Source organism: Zonotrichia albicollis, chromosome 31 (assembly GCF_047830755.1).
Source record: "Zonotrichia albicollis isolate bZonAlb1 chromosome 31, bZonAlb1.hap1, whole genome shotgun sequence".
Taxonomy (NCBI): domain Eukaryota; kingdom Metazoa; phylum Chordata; class Aves; order Passeriformes; family Passerellidae; genus Zonotrichia; species Zonotrichia albicollis.
In genome coordinates, this window is record NC_133849.1 from 2523106 (window position 1) to 2539398 (window position 16293).

The 16293-nt window shown below is 49.0% G+C and overlaps 1 protein-coding gene across 1 annotated transcript; it reads right to left on the reverse strand.

Moving 5' to 3' along the window:
• Window positions 1–10600: 10600 nt before the first annotated feature.
• LOC141725871 (uncharacterized) lies at window positions 10601–12643 on the reverse strand. Its single transcript, XM_074530032.1, has one exon. The coding sequence runs from the start codon at window positions 12231–12233 to the stop codon at window positions 11325–11327; it is 909 nt and encodes a 302-aa protein (XP_074386133.1). The 5' UTR covers window positions 12234–12643; the 3' UTR covers window positions 10601–11324.
• Between the last annotated feature and the right edge of the window lie 3650 nt (window positions 12644–16293).

Genomic DNA, 16293 nt, shown 5'->3' on the forward strand with positions numbered 1-16293 from the left:
ATGGTTGAGCCCACTAAACCATGCCTGCTTTGTAATAAGCTAGGACACTGGAGTAACCAGTGCCCCTGAAAAGGGAATTTGATGAATTTAAAAATAGCAGGGGAGGAGAACTGCAAGCCCTCCCTGGGGGTCAACAACAAAAAAACGAAGAATAAAGCGCCAGCCTGCCAGGCGTGCAGACATAAAAGGAGCAGGCCAAGAGAATAAGGGTAGCAAAATAAATCAAGCGCGCAATAATATTAACATTTGTGTAAGTGAAGCAGGTGCTTCAAAGACCAAGTCTGCTGGTCCACTGTTGAAAGTGAAACAAAATAACCTTTGTTATGATTTAAGTGATTCTGTATTAACCGCATCTTCTGTCAATGAGCCTCACAGGTTGCAGCTGACAGAGTCACTCCACCTGAAGGACACTGACTGGCATTTTGTCTCTGTAAATCCTGAACAGAAGGGTACTTGGAACCGAATTCGTTGTAAGTACATCGTCATTGGGGACACCAAACACACACAACAAGAGATCGAAATTGCTCCGGGAATGACATCAGATCCCAAGCAATTTGTTCTCAGCCTGCACTGTTTCCACCCACCCCTGTTTCTTCCCAAGGGACAAATTGTTGCTCAAGCTATCCCTGTGCCATCTTTACCTGAAAATGTCGATAAACAAGGGCCCACAGTCGCCCGGGTCCAAGTTATTGGGACAGATAAACCCAAATTGTGGTGCAATGTCAGTGGGGGTGGGGAGTCTAAACGCATTGAGATGCTTGTAGACACAGGTGCAGACTGCACAGTGATTCCAGTACAAGACTGGCCAGCACACTGGCCTTTACAAAATGTTGCTGGTCACCTTCGAGGTGTAGGAGGTCTGCAATTGGCAAGGCAATCCAAAAGCATTATTCAATTCGAGAGTCCAAACGGACAATTGGCAAATATCCGTCCATTTGTGTTAGATTATTCAGAACCTTTGTTAGGGAGAGATTTAATGGCCCAGTGGGGTGTCACAATTAATATTCCAGACTCTCCACAGCATTTTTGTGCAGCAGTCATTGAACAACAGCGCCCCACCCAAAAACTTAAGTGGAAAACAGACGAACCAGTTGATGTGAAACAGTGGCCACTCAGTAAACAAAAAATAAAAGTGCTTGAAGAACTAGTACAAGAGCAACTAAGAAAGGGCCACATTGTGGAGACCATGTCCCCATGGAACTCTCCAGTGTTTGTCATCCAAAAAGCTGACAAAAAGAGGTGGCAACTTCTCTCTAACCTCCGACAAATTAATAATGTAATTGAAGATATGGGTTCTCCTCAACCTGGTATGCCATCCCCAACAATGCTTCCTCAAGATTGGAAATTAGCTGTTATTGATATTAAAGATTGTTTTTTCCAAATCCCATTGCACCCTGACGATGCACCGCGTTTGGCATTCTCTGTCCCTTGTATCAACTTAGAAGCTCCTATGAAAAGGTACCATTGGACCGTTCTTCCTCAGGGCCTAAAGGTATCTCCAGCTATCTGCCAGTGGTATGTCTCTTCCCTGCTTTCCCCAGTGCGTGCAGCCGCAGAGAAGGCCATCATCTATCATTATATGGATGATATCCTCGTGTGTGCCCCCAATGATGATTTACTCACACATGCGCTTGACCTAACGATCGATGCATTGATTGTTGCAGGGTTCGAGCTCCAGGAAAAGAAAATTCAAAAGATGCCACCTTGGAAGTATTTGGGCTTAGAAATTGGAAATAGGACCATTGTTCCTCAAAAACTAGAAATCAATCCAAGGATCAAGACCCTTGCGGATGTCCACAAGTTGTGTGGGTCTTTGAATTGGGTAAGACCATGGCTTGGTCTGACTAATGAAGACCTTGCCCCTCTTTTCAATTTATTGAAAGGGGGAGAGGACCCAGGTGCTCCTAGGTCTATTACCCCAGAGGCACGGAAAGCTCTAGAAAAGGTTCAGATTGCAATGTCCACAAGACAGGCCCACCGATGCCGGCCTGATCTGCCATTCAAATTTATCATCCTAGGTAAGTTGCCACACCTCCATGGAATTATTTTCCAGTGGGAGGAAAAAAAAAACCTAAGGCAAAGGGCACACCAAAAAAGGACCGGGACCAGAGGGACTCTCTCTTGATCATAGAATGGGTTTTTCTCAGTCACAAAAGGTCCAAGAGACTGACAAAGCCTCAGGAACTGGTAGCAGAACTGATCTGGAAAGCAAGGACCCGGATCAGGGAGTTAGCAGGATGTGATTTTAAGTGCACTCACATTCCAGTTGAGTTAAAATCAGGTCAAAATACTATGAAAATACTGGAACAATTGTTTCAAGAAAATGAAGTGTTGCAGTTTGCTCTGGATTCCTACTCAGGACAATTTTCGGTAGCACGCCCCGCTCACAAATTGTTTGAACAAGATGTTCAATTTACTTTAAAATTAAGAACTGCTCTAAGTAGGAGACCTTTAAAAAGGGCTCTAACTGTCTTTACAGATGCGTCTGGGAGGTCACACAAGTCTGTTATAACTTGGAAGGATCCTCAAACCCAGCAGTGGGAGACGGACATTGCTGAGGTGGAAGGTTCACCTCAGGTTGCTGAATTGGCTGCAGTTGTTAGGGCTTTTGAAAGGTTCTCAGAACCATTTAATCTGATTACAGACTCTGCATACGTGGCAGGAGTAGTATCCAGAGCAGATCAAGCAATACTGCAAGATGTATCTAACATTGCACTTTTTGAATTGCTCTCAAAACTGGTAGAGTTAGTCACTCACAGAGAGCAACCCTTTTATGTGATGCATGTCAGGTCACACACTGACTTGCCAGGGTTTATCGCTGAAGGCAACAGAAGGGCAGATGCTCTTGCTGCACCTGCAGTGATGGCCACTCTCCCAAATGTTTTTGAACAGGCAAAAATCAGCCACCAGATTTTCCACCAAAATGCACCTGGCCTGGTTCGTCAGTTTAACATCACTCGAGAACAGGCCAAAGCGATTGTGGCCACGTGCCCAAATTGCCAACAACATGCACTCCCTACAGTGAGTACGGGAGCAAACCCAAGGGGACTGAACAGTTGTGAACTGTGGCAAACAGATGTAACACACATACAGGCTTTTGGACGGCAGAAATATGTTCATGTTAGTGTAGATACCTTTTCTGGAGTGGTCTATGCTTCTGCCCACACAGGAGAATCATCTATTGATGCTATTAAGCACCTCTTACAGGCTTTTTCTTTCATGGGCATCCCCAAGGAGCTGAAAACTGATAATGGGCCTGCTTATAAATCCAAGGAATTCGGGAGCTTCCTGCAACAATGGGGAGTAGAGCACAAAACTGGCATCCCCTACTCCCCTACAGGTCAAGCCATTGTAGAAAGAACTCACTGTGATATTAAAAGGGTCCTGGACCAGCAACAACAGGTTCTGAAGGTGGAACCTCCCCACATCCGGTTATCCAGGGCGCTATTCACAATCAGTTTTCTGAATTGTTCTTTTGACAGCCTGAACCCACCCATCCTACGCCACTTTGGGGGGAGCAGTCACAGGTTGATAAAAGAAAACCCTCCGGTTTTAGTAAAGGACCCTGAGACTTGGAAAATGGTGGGACCTTACAAATTGTTTACTTGGGGACGTGGATACGCCTGTGTGTCCACCCCCTCTGGTTTAAGGTGGGTTCCTTCCAAATGGGTAAAGCCCTATGTTCCCAAAGTCTCAGAGAAATCCACAGAAGCGCCCCAGGTTGCTCATGCTGCCTGGAGAAGAAAACGCCGCACGCGGTCTCTGGAGGAAATTCTATTTAAGCCTCCTATCAGGAATAGTTTGTAATATATGTTTGTTTCAAGTTCTTGTACCAGTTTAGATCCCACTGTTCGTGTGTAGCCTCAAGATGCTGTGAGACCGAGCCTGCTTCTCGTCCTACTCGTGATCATCCCACCTGCGATCTCCTGCATAGTCCCGCAGCCCAAAGCACATACGGACTACCTTGGCAAAGGCTCTTGGACATCAACAGAGAAACTGACAACGGGCTGAATGGACTGTTCAATGGCTGGGGACTTTCGGGCTGGTTGGGATCTGTTCTGAAAACTGTGTTTTTAGTGCTGTTTATTTTAGTTATAGTTATTGTAGTTGTTAGCATTGTTTTTGGACGAATCAAACGCATGGTTCTCAAGTTAATTTCAAGCTCATCTCCCCCTCCTGAAGTCTACCATTTGGAAGCCCTCAGTGCTCCAATGGATGACCTGGAAGCCTCAGGGGAAAACACTGACCCTCCTGTAGAAGAAAAACCGATTTACCAACCACGGTGTGGCAAGCATTCTGCACCACAAACACAGTCTTCTTCTTTTTAAACAAAACTAGGGGAAGATTTTGCGGTGTGTTTTAAACTTTCAGGTCCCTTCCCCAGGTGTGCCAATACCCTCTTCCCCTCCCCTCCTCGTCCCTTGCTGAGTGAGTCCTGTCAATCAGGCTTAACATTCCAACAAGGTGTCGTGTGGTTGGTCAAGTTCAAAGGATGCCCCTCAGGCCTGGGGGTCATTTGCCTGTCTAGGTGTCCCTCGTCCCTTGAGACCCCGCCCCTCCCACCTGGTTGGAGGCTCACCTGTCCCCTCCCCTCCCCTCCCCCTGAGCTTGAAAGGTGAATCAGGCCATGCGGCCGCGATTCTGCTGGAGCTGTTCCTAAGATTCAGACCTCTGTAAACATGGAATAAACCTCTGGATATTAAACCCTCCAGCAGAATCCACCTTTTTCTCTTCACCATCGCCTGAAGCCCTCCTCCTGAGTTAAACAGAGATCCTAACAAGCCTCGACTTGTTTAGTGCCGAGGATGATACACCACAGCTGCCACCTTTGCCTTAGCAGCGAGGGTCATACTGGCCCAGGCACAATCTACCTGGTAATATTGGGATTCATATTCCAATAGAAGTGTGTACCTAAAATGCATGGGGCCTCTGGGCCAGTCACAATAGGGTGTTTCTTCCACTCATTTCCAGTCAGGCTCACCTCAGCTTCCACCAAAGTAAAATCCTGTGATCCCCCTGTCACACCAGCAATAGAAACAGACCCCGTCCCCACATGTAATCCTTCTGTAAGCCACGAAGGTCCTTCAGGGAAAAGGACTCAATATTTGCATCTGATCTTGCACCTGCTGCTTTGACTCCTGATTTTATGTCAGGAGGCATTGAGGTTCCTTCTTCTTCATCCTCATCATCATCATCATCATCCACTGGTCGATTGGTCTTGTCCGTGCATTTCCTACTTGTAGTACTGGCAGCAACAGCCATTGGTTGAGGCTTATTTTCTGGTTTAGCTGCTGGCTTAGGCTCACTATCTGGTTTGGCTGCTGGCTTCGAGCCTGGGCTGTTGGCTGCAGCCTGAGTCACCGGGACAGTTGCTGATTTATCTCCCTGCCCCCTGCCTCTGTCTGCTGCCCGACAGGATCTAGCAGTGAGTGATGAGCACAAGCCAGGGCCCAGCTCACTGCAATGACCTTCCTCTCCTTAGGCTCATCCTGGTACTTCTCTTTCAGATATTTCCCCACCTCAGCTGAGTTCTGAATTTGCTCATGGGGAAAATCCCAGACTATAGGGACAGAGAATTCCTTCAGGATTTGGCCCATATCCTCCCATTTCCCACACCACTTAGGATTTTCCACACCTGGGTCTACTCCCGTGTCAGGGGCCTCATCAGCCTGTCTAGAAATCTCAGCCCTCATCCTACAGAAGCAGCAGGCTGTATAGAGGAAGGTTACCAGATTGAATACCAGAAAGATGGTCTCTTTAACGTTCAGGGGAAACTGAACATCCTTCAATAGTGATGCACCAGATTCATAGGAGAAGAAGGAAAGCAAAGGCTGAAATGCCTGATCCCCTGCTGCTCCTCCTCTAACAAACTGGATGCATAACCATAGCCATGAACCATTCTTACCTGGAGCAGACCCCAGAATGTTTATAAACTTTTTACACATCATTACCACCAAGCCCAGCAGGATAGCTATTCTGGTCACTGCCCCTCACTACATATTAGGGACAATACTAAAGCTATTTCTGGGTAAGAAAATAAACCTAGGGACCACAGAGGTATTAAAACCTCAAAAAACCTTAGGGACCAGAAATGAATGCAAGCCTTCACCCCAACAGACATTATGAATTAAAAAAGCATGGGTATTAACTGCTTTATACAAACACAGAGTAATGGCAACCAAAATGCACTCAAAACAGGGATTTTACCTCTCTCTCGAGCCCCACGTGTTGGGTGCCAAATTTTGTCCCAGTTAAGGGTAAATTTGGTAGAGAATCTCCAAAGGGGGCCCCTCCAGAAAGCAAACCCACACGGCCCCTCCCCCCAACCGGTTTGGGAAGGATTCCTCAGAGAGAAGTGGAAAGAACCTGTTTATTTAACAGGCACAGCACCCCCAGCACACAGAATGAACAATGCTGGCTGACACCGCTCTGAAAAAGGTGACAAATTCAGAAAGTCTCTCTCGGGGGTGGTCGCTCTGTTCTCAGTCCCTCCAGCACTGGGGCAGCTGCTGCAGCCACAAGGTGCAAACTCTCGGTGTTCCCAGGTCCCAGTCTGGAGCAGGTTCGAGAAGGTTGAAAAAACGAAAGGAGAAACAGACCACGAAGGAATTTGGACTGCTTAGCTAAACTAGCTAATGAGCAGGAGCAAAAGCAAGCAGAAGTGAAGCAGAAGTAAGAGCCAGAGAGAGAGAGAGAGCAAAGCAAAAAGGCGAAAGCAGAACTATGCACTGCCCCGTCTCCGTGTCCTTGATAAGAAAAACCCAAACAAAACTTTCACACTACAGAGACAGTCTTAAAGGCACAGAACATATGAATGGGGATACAAGCATCGTAACGTCACCCTAGGACACACGGGTGTCCTGAACAGCGTCATCCCATTGTTATCCTCTTGATACTAATTCTGTTTGGTTTTATTTTATCAGCAGTCCTATTCATTATTAATTGGAGCATGAAACAGCTGACAAGATTGACGTCTATAGTTAATGCACACAACTTGGCAGATGTCCTCTACACTGTGGACATCCCCATGACATTTGACACAAGGCAATTATGAATGAAGCCTATGTGTTTTGGAATAATCCTTGATTTCCATTTATGATTTTGTGGAAATTACATTTGATTTTTTGTGAATTGTTTTAGAAAATAATTTTTTTAAGTTTTGCTTGTATTAATATGTGTTGATTGCTTTTGCTTTTGATTATTTGTGACTGGTTTTAACCCTTTAAATATTGTTTTAAAAGTAATATTGTTTTAATTAATCAACCATTTGTGAAAATTGTTATGATAATCAATATTATGATTGTTTATTGTTTTCCTTTCCCCCTCCTTCTCCTATCCGTTTTTTTCCCTCTCTCACTCTATTTCCTCTCTTTCTATCGTCCCTATTTTTCCGGGTTATACTACCAATGTACGCTGAGTTCTGCAGACTCATCAATGATGCTCCAGAGTTCTGCTGAAGATCCCTCAAGACAATTGTGAGTCACGGGGTCGTGTGAGAGTCTGTCCGAATTTTCCCTCATCTGCCTCATGATCCTCATTGGGGGACCACTGAAGAGAAGACCCCCTCTGTCTGAAATCTCTGGCTCCAAGGGAGAAAATCATGTGCCTGAGACCTGAGAGCGTTGCTAAGCCATTGTTCTCACAGGTGTTGTTTGCTGTGTGCTACACTGAGCCCAATGAGAAGGGGGCACCGTGCCCCTTGTGCAACAACAACCTTGGGAGCTGTCCCACCTCTCGGCCTGGCTGGACTTCTCCTGAGTTTCAGGTGGTCCCCCCACAGAAGACCCTCACCTGTTTCACAACCACCGGGACAGACAGACTGAGATGGAAGGAGCCTCTCCACCAAGGACTGAGACATGGAACCCCCATGTGAAAAGGCCCCTCTGCTCCTTCCAAGGACTGGGACTGAAACCCCCAGCCCGGGGCAGGTGTGTGGGGGAGGCAAGCTGACCAAAGCGAGATGTTTGCCTGCAGGTTGTGACCACTGGACCAAGAAGACAATGGCTCTCGTTTGCTGCTGAGAGCATGGACTACCTGTTACATCTATTCCTTATGGTATCTGTTTCCCCATCCTCGCAATTTCCAATAGAGTTATCTTAATAAAAACCTCTGAGTTAGCGAGAGACTTCGAGATCTCTCCAACGTAACAGGCGGATCCTCGACTGGACTGGACCAAAGGACCCCATCTCTACATTTTGTAGCTGTATCCCCTCTTTATCTCTCTCTCTGTTTTGTCTCTCTCTCTTCCCCCATCTTTTTCTCTCCCTTAATCCCTCTATCGCATTTTGCTGTGCTCATTCAATGAAGGTGCATTTGCTTCAATTATCATTGCAAACCCCCTTGTACCGTGATGGTTCTTTTTGCACCCTGAGATCAAATCCATGAACCATCACAAAACCCGTCCCTGACGACGGATCGTGACAACCCGAGGACCCCTCCCCAAATTCCCCCCCAGAGCCCCCCCAGCAGCCCGCCGCTAAAACCCCCTCAAGTTCCCCCCAAACCTCCTCAAGACCCCTCCCCAAATTCCCCTCACGACCCCTCCAGGACCCCTCACCTGTCCCTGCGCCTCCTCAGCAGCTCCCGGAGCCCCCCGTCCTCTCCCAGCGCCTCCCCCGCTCTCTCCAGCGCCTCCCGCAGGACCCGCCCGAGCCCGGGGCGGCTCCCGGGGGTCCCTGAGGGGGTCCCGGGGGCGGGGGCGCCCGCTCCATGCCCGGCCCCGGGGTCAGGGGGCGCTGCTTTGGACTCGGCTCTGATTGGCTGGTACACGCGGGGAGGGCGGGAGTTGCTGTGAGGAAGACGGCCGATGATTGGTTGGTTTCATAGAGGGCGTGCTGATTGACAGGATGGGGTGGCGAGGCGGGCTTTGCCGAGGGGAGGCGCACGGTGATTGGCTGGATATAGGCAAAGAAGGCAGGAGTTGCTGAGGGGAGACCCACGGTCATTGGATGGTTTGGGGTAGGGTGCACCGTGATTTGTTAATTTGGGAGAGGAAGGGCGGTGATTGGATGGTTTGGGGCGGGCCACGTCACTATTGACTGGGAAAAGTCACGGATTTTTAAGGGACATTTCCGGTTTTTTGGGGAAAACCTCTCAGATTTTTAAAGAAAAATTCCCGTGTTTTGCAGGAGAAAGCTTCCCGGATTTTTTGACCCCACATGACCCCAAATAACCTAAATAACCCCAAAACACTCGAAATAAACCCCAAAGAACCTCCAAAAACCCCTAAACAATACCAGAAAATGCCCCAAATAACCCCAAACAAATCCAAATAACCCTAAAAAAACAAACAAAAAAAACCAAATTAAAGTCAAAATCCCCCAAATGATTTCAAGTACACCTAAAAAAACCCATATACACCAACATTAACCCCAAGAACCCCAAGTAATTCCAAAAAAACCCAAGTAAACCCAAACAAACCCAAATACTTCCAAATAAATCCAAATATTTTCAAGTAACCCCAAATTAACAGAAATAAACCAAGTAAAACCCAAGATAAACCCCAGTTAGTCCATAAATAACGCCAAATAAACCCCAAACCAACCCTAATTAAACCCAAAGAAACCCCAAGAAACACCAGTTCCTCCCGTCCCCACCCCAAAACAGATCCCGACCAATCAGAACACGCGGCACTGATGACATTGCACTTGCTGGGCACAAACTCAGAGCACTGGCCCCGCTCAGCGATTTTCAGCCAATCAGCGCCCGGCCCGACTCTGACTCATCACTTGCCAGCCACAGACCAAGGCCTCTCATTGCGGTAAATACTCAGAGACCGAGCGGGGTAATTTCCAGCCAATCAGAGCGTGTCTCCCTGATGACTCTTCAGTTGCCAGGAGCGATTTGGGGAGGCAGGGAAGGTGACCCTGGGGATGGGCTGGGGACCCCAAATTAATCCAAAACGGGGTCGGGAGCCCAAAACGGAGCAGGAGGGGCCTGGAGCCCCCAAAACCAAACACGGGGTAGGGGACTGGGGGAACGACTGGAAAGGGGAGGGAGAGCGGGGAAAAGAGGGTCGGGAACCCAAAATTGAGCTGGGAAGGGACCCCAAAATTGAGGTGGGAGGGGAATGGGACACCAAAATTAGGCTGGGAGAGGTATGAGATCCTAGAACTGAGCTGGGAGAGGGATGGAACACCCAAATTGAGCTGGGACAGGTGTGGGACCCCAAACAGGACGAAGCCAATTTTGTTTGTTCCTAGAATATGTAAATGAGTTTATGGATATGCAAAAAGTCTATGATTATGCAACAGGTTGATGTCATGGGAGACAAGGACCAAGGAGCAAAGGTTGTTATGGCCTTCAAGACCCCCCAGTTATTTTCGGGGACACCCCTTAATTATTCTGGCTTGATTACATCAGCCTGTTGCATATTCATAGACCCTCATGAATAACCATAAACTCATTTACCTATTTCAGGAACTATTTGACATGGCCCATCCTTGGGGGTGTCTCCCCATTTCAGCAGCCTCCACTGGAATGGAAAATATATACCCCCTCCTTTTGATTATTAATAATAATAATAATAATAATAATAATAATAATAATAATAATAACAACAATAATATTAATAATAATTTGAAATTAAGGGGCTCTCAGGAAAAGATATGGGAGTAGAAATAACAGTTTTTTATTTGTAAAAATTAAAAATACAAATGCAGTAGTACAAACAAAAAAAAAAACAGTGACAGGGTCAGAATTCTCCAGGAGTCCAGTGAAAAAGGTTGATCCTCTTGGAATCCAGTGCGAAAACGGCTGATCCTCTGTGAATCCAGTGGGAAAAGCTTGATCCTCTAGGAATCCAGTGGAGTATGAGGCTGATCCTTTGCAATCCAGTGGGAAAAGGGCTGATCCTTTGGGAATCCATTTCTTAACCCCCAAAGGCAGGGCAAAGGCAGGGCAGTGGAATATTTACAGGGTATCCCAAGGGTGGAGTTGGGGTTTGGGTCAGGGAAGGAGTTCTTAGCAACACAAGAAGGGTGAGATCAAATTCCTGCCTCTTAGCAACAGCAGCACTCCACACAGAACGTGTCCCCAAATCCTAAATTCCCTCTAAAACAACTGAGCAATTATGGAACTTCAGATCTATCTATTTGATCAATTTCCCTCATTTAATCCAGTTTTGGGTGTTTTTAAAGGATGAAGGTGCAGCAGAGGAAAATTAAGGCCAAACCAAAAGGAGAAGCAGCCAGGTGTGTTCCCAACATGGGTCACAGGGAATGTGAGTGACCAGGGCTGTGCCCAAAGTGCCTCCTCCAGTGGGGGATGGAGCTGGAGCAGCGCACGAAGCTCTGCCCGCACTCGGGGCACTCGCAGGGCTTCCCTTAGTGGGGCCTCCGTTGGTGTTGGGTCAAGGCAGAGCTCCTGGAGAAGCTCTTCCCACACTGGGGACACTCGTAGGGCCTCTCCCCAGTGTGGATGCGCCGGTGTCTGATCAGGTGGCAGTTGCGTTTGAATCCCTTCCCGCAGTCGGGGCAGCGGAAGGGCCTCTCCTCTGTGTGAATCCGATAGTGCAGGAGGAGATAGGAGCTTCTCTTAAACCTCTTCCTGCATTTATCACACTCGTAGGGCCTCTCCCCAGTGTGGATGCGCCGGTGGGTGACGAGGGTGGAGTTGTGCTTGAATCCCTTCCCACAGTTGGGGCATTGGAAGGGCCTCTCTTCTCTGTGAATCCGATAGTGCTGGAGGAGAACGGAGCTGGTCGGAAACTTCTTCCCACACTTGGAACACTCGTAAGGCCTCTCCCCAGTGTGGGTCCTCTGGTGCACAATCAGGCTGGATCTCTCTCTGAAGCACATCCCACACTCGGAACACTTGTACGGCCTCTCCCCAGTGTGGATCCTCTGGTGGCTGATCAGGCTGGAGTTCTCTCTGAAGCTCTTCCCACACTCCCCACACTCGTAGGGCCGTTCCCCAGTGTGGATCCTCTGGTGCCTGCTCAGGTCAGAGTTCCACCTGAAGCTCTTCCCACACTCCATGCACATGTGGGGCTTCTCCCCATCATGGAGCTGATCATGGAGCACCAGCTCCGAGCTCTGGCTCCGTCTCCGGCCGCCTTCCCGGCCCAGGCTGGCTCTTTCCCCCTCAGATCCCCGCCGGCTGCGTTTGCAGCCCCTCCTCGTGCGGCATCTCCGGGGCTTTTCCTCCCCGTTGGCTTCCTGCGCCGTGGAGCCGCTCAAAACGGCCTCTTCCACCAGGTTCTGCCGCGGGCATTTGTCCTCCCTGCTCTCCATGCTCAGCTCCTGCTCTGGGGGAGGAAGGACAAGGACAGGATGGGATTTGCCTCCGTGCCACAGGCAAGGGCAAGGAGATCACCCCAGGGCGTCCGCAGGAGGACGGCACCGCCACCCCCTGATGACCATCCAAGGGGCCTTTTCCGCTCAGCCTTGGACTTCTTCATTCTTCAAACATCCCCCCAAAAACCCCATCCAGGGACCCCCTGGTATATCTGGGCCCAGCTCCCCCTCCCTGCTCACCGGTGCAATGGGGGGGCGATGATCCCACAGTTGGGGGCTGCGAATTCAGGCAGGGATCAACCGTGTGGTTCCCTCAGCTCAGCCTTGATCTGCCTTTGTCCCTCCTCTTCCTCTTCCTCCTCCTCCCCTTCCACCCCCTCTCATCCTCGTCCTCTGTCTTATCTCCACATCCTTCTCCTCTTCCATCCCTCCTCTTCCCTGCCCCTCCCCCTGCTCCTCCCCATAACTCCACCTCCTCCTTCCCCTTCATCCCTGCCCTTCCCTCCTCCTCCTCCTCCCCCAGCAGCAGCCACACCCTCGGTGCCCCGTTCCCGCAGCCCTCGCAGCCACGGCAGGAGCGGGGATGGAGCCGGGACAGGTCGGGATGGGCAGCGCGGGGCTCTCGGCTGCTCCAGCCGCTGCAGGCGGGGGGAACCCGGCCCGGGCCAAAGGAGAGGCAAACTGGGCAAACTGGGGGCTGCACATCCAAACTGGGCCTTGCTGGGGACCCTGCCTGGGCACTGCCAGCCCTTGGGGCTCCTCTCGGCACATCCGCCAGGGGGAGCGCACACAGGGCTGGGGGATCCCAGCAGTGGCAGCACTGCCAGGGACTGGGCTGGACTGGGATTGTACTGGGAGTGACTGGGACTGTACTGGGCTTCTACAGATATCATACTGGGATCGTACTGGGAGTGACTGGGAGTGCACTGGGCTTGTACTGACATCATACTGTGATCATACTGCCATGCCAGGGCAGACTGTGATCGCACTGATGGACACTGGGATCATACTGGGAGTGAGCAGGAGCCTGCAGGAGGCAACTCAGACCATGTTAGGGGCAAATGGGATATACTGGGAGTGACTGGGATTATGCTAAGGATGACTGGGAGCAGCTGTGAGTAACTGGGATCATGGTGGGAGCAACTGGGAAGAACAGGGAGTGACTGCGTGCATGCTGGCGGTGACTGGAAACTGCTGGGCTTGTACTGGGATGAACTGGGATCATACTGGTGGTGACTGGCAGTGAGTGCCACTACTCTGAGGCTGACTGGGAGTGCTTGGGAGCAAATGGGATCATACTGGAAGGAACTGGAAAGATGGTGGAGGGAACTGGGGTACCCTGGGAGATACTGGGAGTGACTGGAAGGAAAGTGAGGGTGAAAGAGAGCAACTGGAACCATGTGGAGCACAACTGGTTTATTCTGGCAGAGACTGGGAGCACACTGGGCCCATATTTGGATCATACTGGGACTGACTGGACTAATACTGGGAGGAACAGAGTGTCACAGTGAGCACTCCCTGCACATCATCCCCCATACTGGGCCTGACTGGGAGCGACTGGGAGCAAATGGCATCATACTGGGACTCACTGAGTTGATTGAGGAAGTCACTGGAACCAGGCTGGTGGCAGCTTGGACCAAACTGGGAGAGACTGGAAGTAAGTGGGATTATACTTCTAAAAAATGCATATTTTGTGATTGGGTTTTCGCAAATATTAAAATGAATATTATATGTCGTATGTTAGAAAGTACTGCTGTATTAATTCTCTTAAATAGTTGGTTAAATATAGATTTAGGTTATTAAAAAAATGTTAAAATAGAAACTATGCTTGGTAAGAGACTTTTTTAAAAAAAGGACTTGCAGCGAGATAGCAGCCACAGGACACCTAAATCTTTCAGGGAAAAAGAATTTAGTGCTCTCTTGTCAGAAGAAATAACTTCTTCGTGCCTCGAAGCTGCTGTTAGGTTTCAGAGGAAGAAGTTGACACTGACCAGACAGAATCCTGTGTTTGAATGGAATTTATGCATCATGTATGAGGTGTATGAATATGCAACAGGCTATTGTTTTTAATGGTTAATCCTGTGTTAAAAGGTGTCCTTTTTCGGGCTCGTGCTTCCCAGAAAAATGCTTCCCAGAAAAAGGTCCCCGGATGTCCGTAACTCTTTGTATTTGTTGTCTCATATTGCCCTAATTGGATTTGTCACAATTGTCATTACTCTAATATTATTACTATTTTTATAATCATTTTATTACCATTAAACTTTTAAAATTTTAAAAGCAAGTGATTGGCGTTTTTCACAATTTGGTAGCAGAGGATGGTTACTAACACCTCGCTGCCGGTGCTTTAGGAGAGTCAGAGTGGGGAAGGCGCGCCCTGCCCCGTTGGCAGCTTCACTCTGTTTCCCCTGGGGTGACCGACAGACGCAGGTTATGGTGGACAAAAGGAGACAATAAAACAAAGAGAATGGAAAAGGCTCCCTACAACCACGGTAATTGGACCCCTAAGAGTAGTAATGTGCACGAAGAACTCGGGAAGAAAAAGGGATTGGTAAGTATTTCTCAGGGGGGCAGGTACAGGGGGATGAATGTGTGTGAATGAGAGGAGGGCTGGTTGTCCCAGACCTGCCAAGTGAGTGCTGGAGTCTCCCACGCTGCGTTTCCAACTTTCCTCGAGGGAAGCAGCCAGTAAAGAGACACAGCGAGTGAGAAGAGGAGTGAGAGAATCCCCCGGGGTAACTGGGACTGGGTCTCAGAGAGAGGCTGGACCCCTCGGAGCAAGGGAGCAGAGGAGTTTCCGAGCCAAATCCACTAGGAAACGAGACAAAAGGGAACCCTAAAAATTCTGCTGGTTTGAGGGATAAGAGAGCCCAAGAGCATCCAGAATTAAAACCTGCTGGGTTGAAGAATTAACATTCTAAGAGCATTAACGGTTGAGCAAAATTCTGCTGGATTGAGGATATGCTCAAGAGCATCTGGGGTTGGGCAGCACAGCTGGGTTGAGGGATATCCAAGAGCACCAGGACTGGCCAGAAACACCTAAACTTGTAATAGGTGATGTGAAAGTGTAGTATATGGTAGAGATAATTCATGCTATTAATGTATAAAATATTGTAAACTCCACACTAAGTCTCTTGACCACCCTGGCCAGGAGCAGTGTCTTATTCATATACATCCAGTTCCTGGACTTGGTTGAGATAAACATCGGGGTTTTTAATGAAAGAACAGAAGCTTCCAGGGCGATAATCGCTGCCTTCCCCGGGTCACCAGGTCCACCCAAGAGTGATTAACGCCTCCACATTACAGCCACCACAATGATCCACAGCCCCACCCTGATGCATGTGAATGCTGACTTCCCCAGAGTCTACTGACAACATCAGACACCGGGACTGAGTCTTTGTCCACCTCTGCACAGGTAAAGCCAAGGTTATGCATGGGAAGAGACACAAAGAACATTCGGTCATCTCTGCCTCGAGCAGAATAAACTGTAAAAGAACTCGCTGTGTCAGGCAGCATTTGTGAACAGGGGGAGACTCTGACATTCGCAGGTCAGATCCGTGTTCACCCAGCACCGAACCCGGACTCGACGCTGACCCTTGGCTGTGGTAGTGTAGACAACCGAACTTCAGTCGCACAGACAAATTAATAAATCTTTGCTAAATTTTCATATAAGTATGGCTCTCATACTTATAAGAAAGTATCAAACTCTCATTTGATCATTTATAACAGAAGTTACCTTATTGTTGTCTTGTTGTGTGTGAGAGTGAGTCACACACAAAATCAGCCTCAGCTTCCCGGGCGGGTGGGAAGGGGGGCTGTAGAAAGAGGAGTGTGTGACCCACAAATAAGCCATTGTTCTCCTGGCGTGTGGGGGCTGTGGCATAAGGTACAGGTGACCTGCAAACGGGCCATTGTCCCCAGGGCCTGTGAGGGGGCCGTGGCTAAAGAGTGTGAGTGACACACAAATCAGCCCCACAGGGGAACGGCACCAGAGGCAGCAGAGTCAGGGCCCTCCCAGGAGGCCCGGAGATACTGAGACCCAGAGGCCACCCCAAGGCCA

What these genes read in the sequence shown, in the direction of transcription:
- LOC141725871 (XM_074530032.1), bottom strand. Translation starts at nt 12,233, where the DNA reads ATGGAGAGCAGGGAGGACAAATGCCCGCGGCAGAACCTGGTGGAAGAG.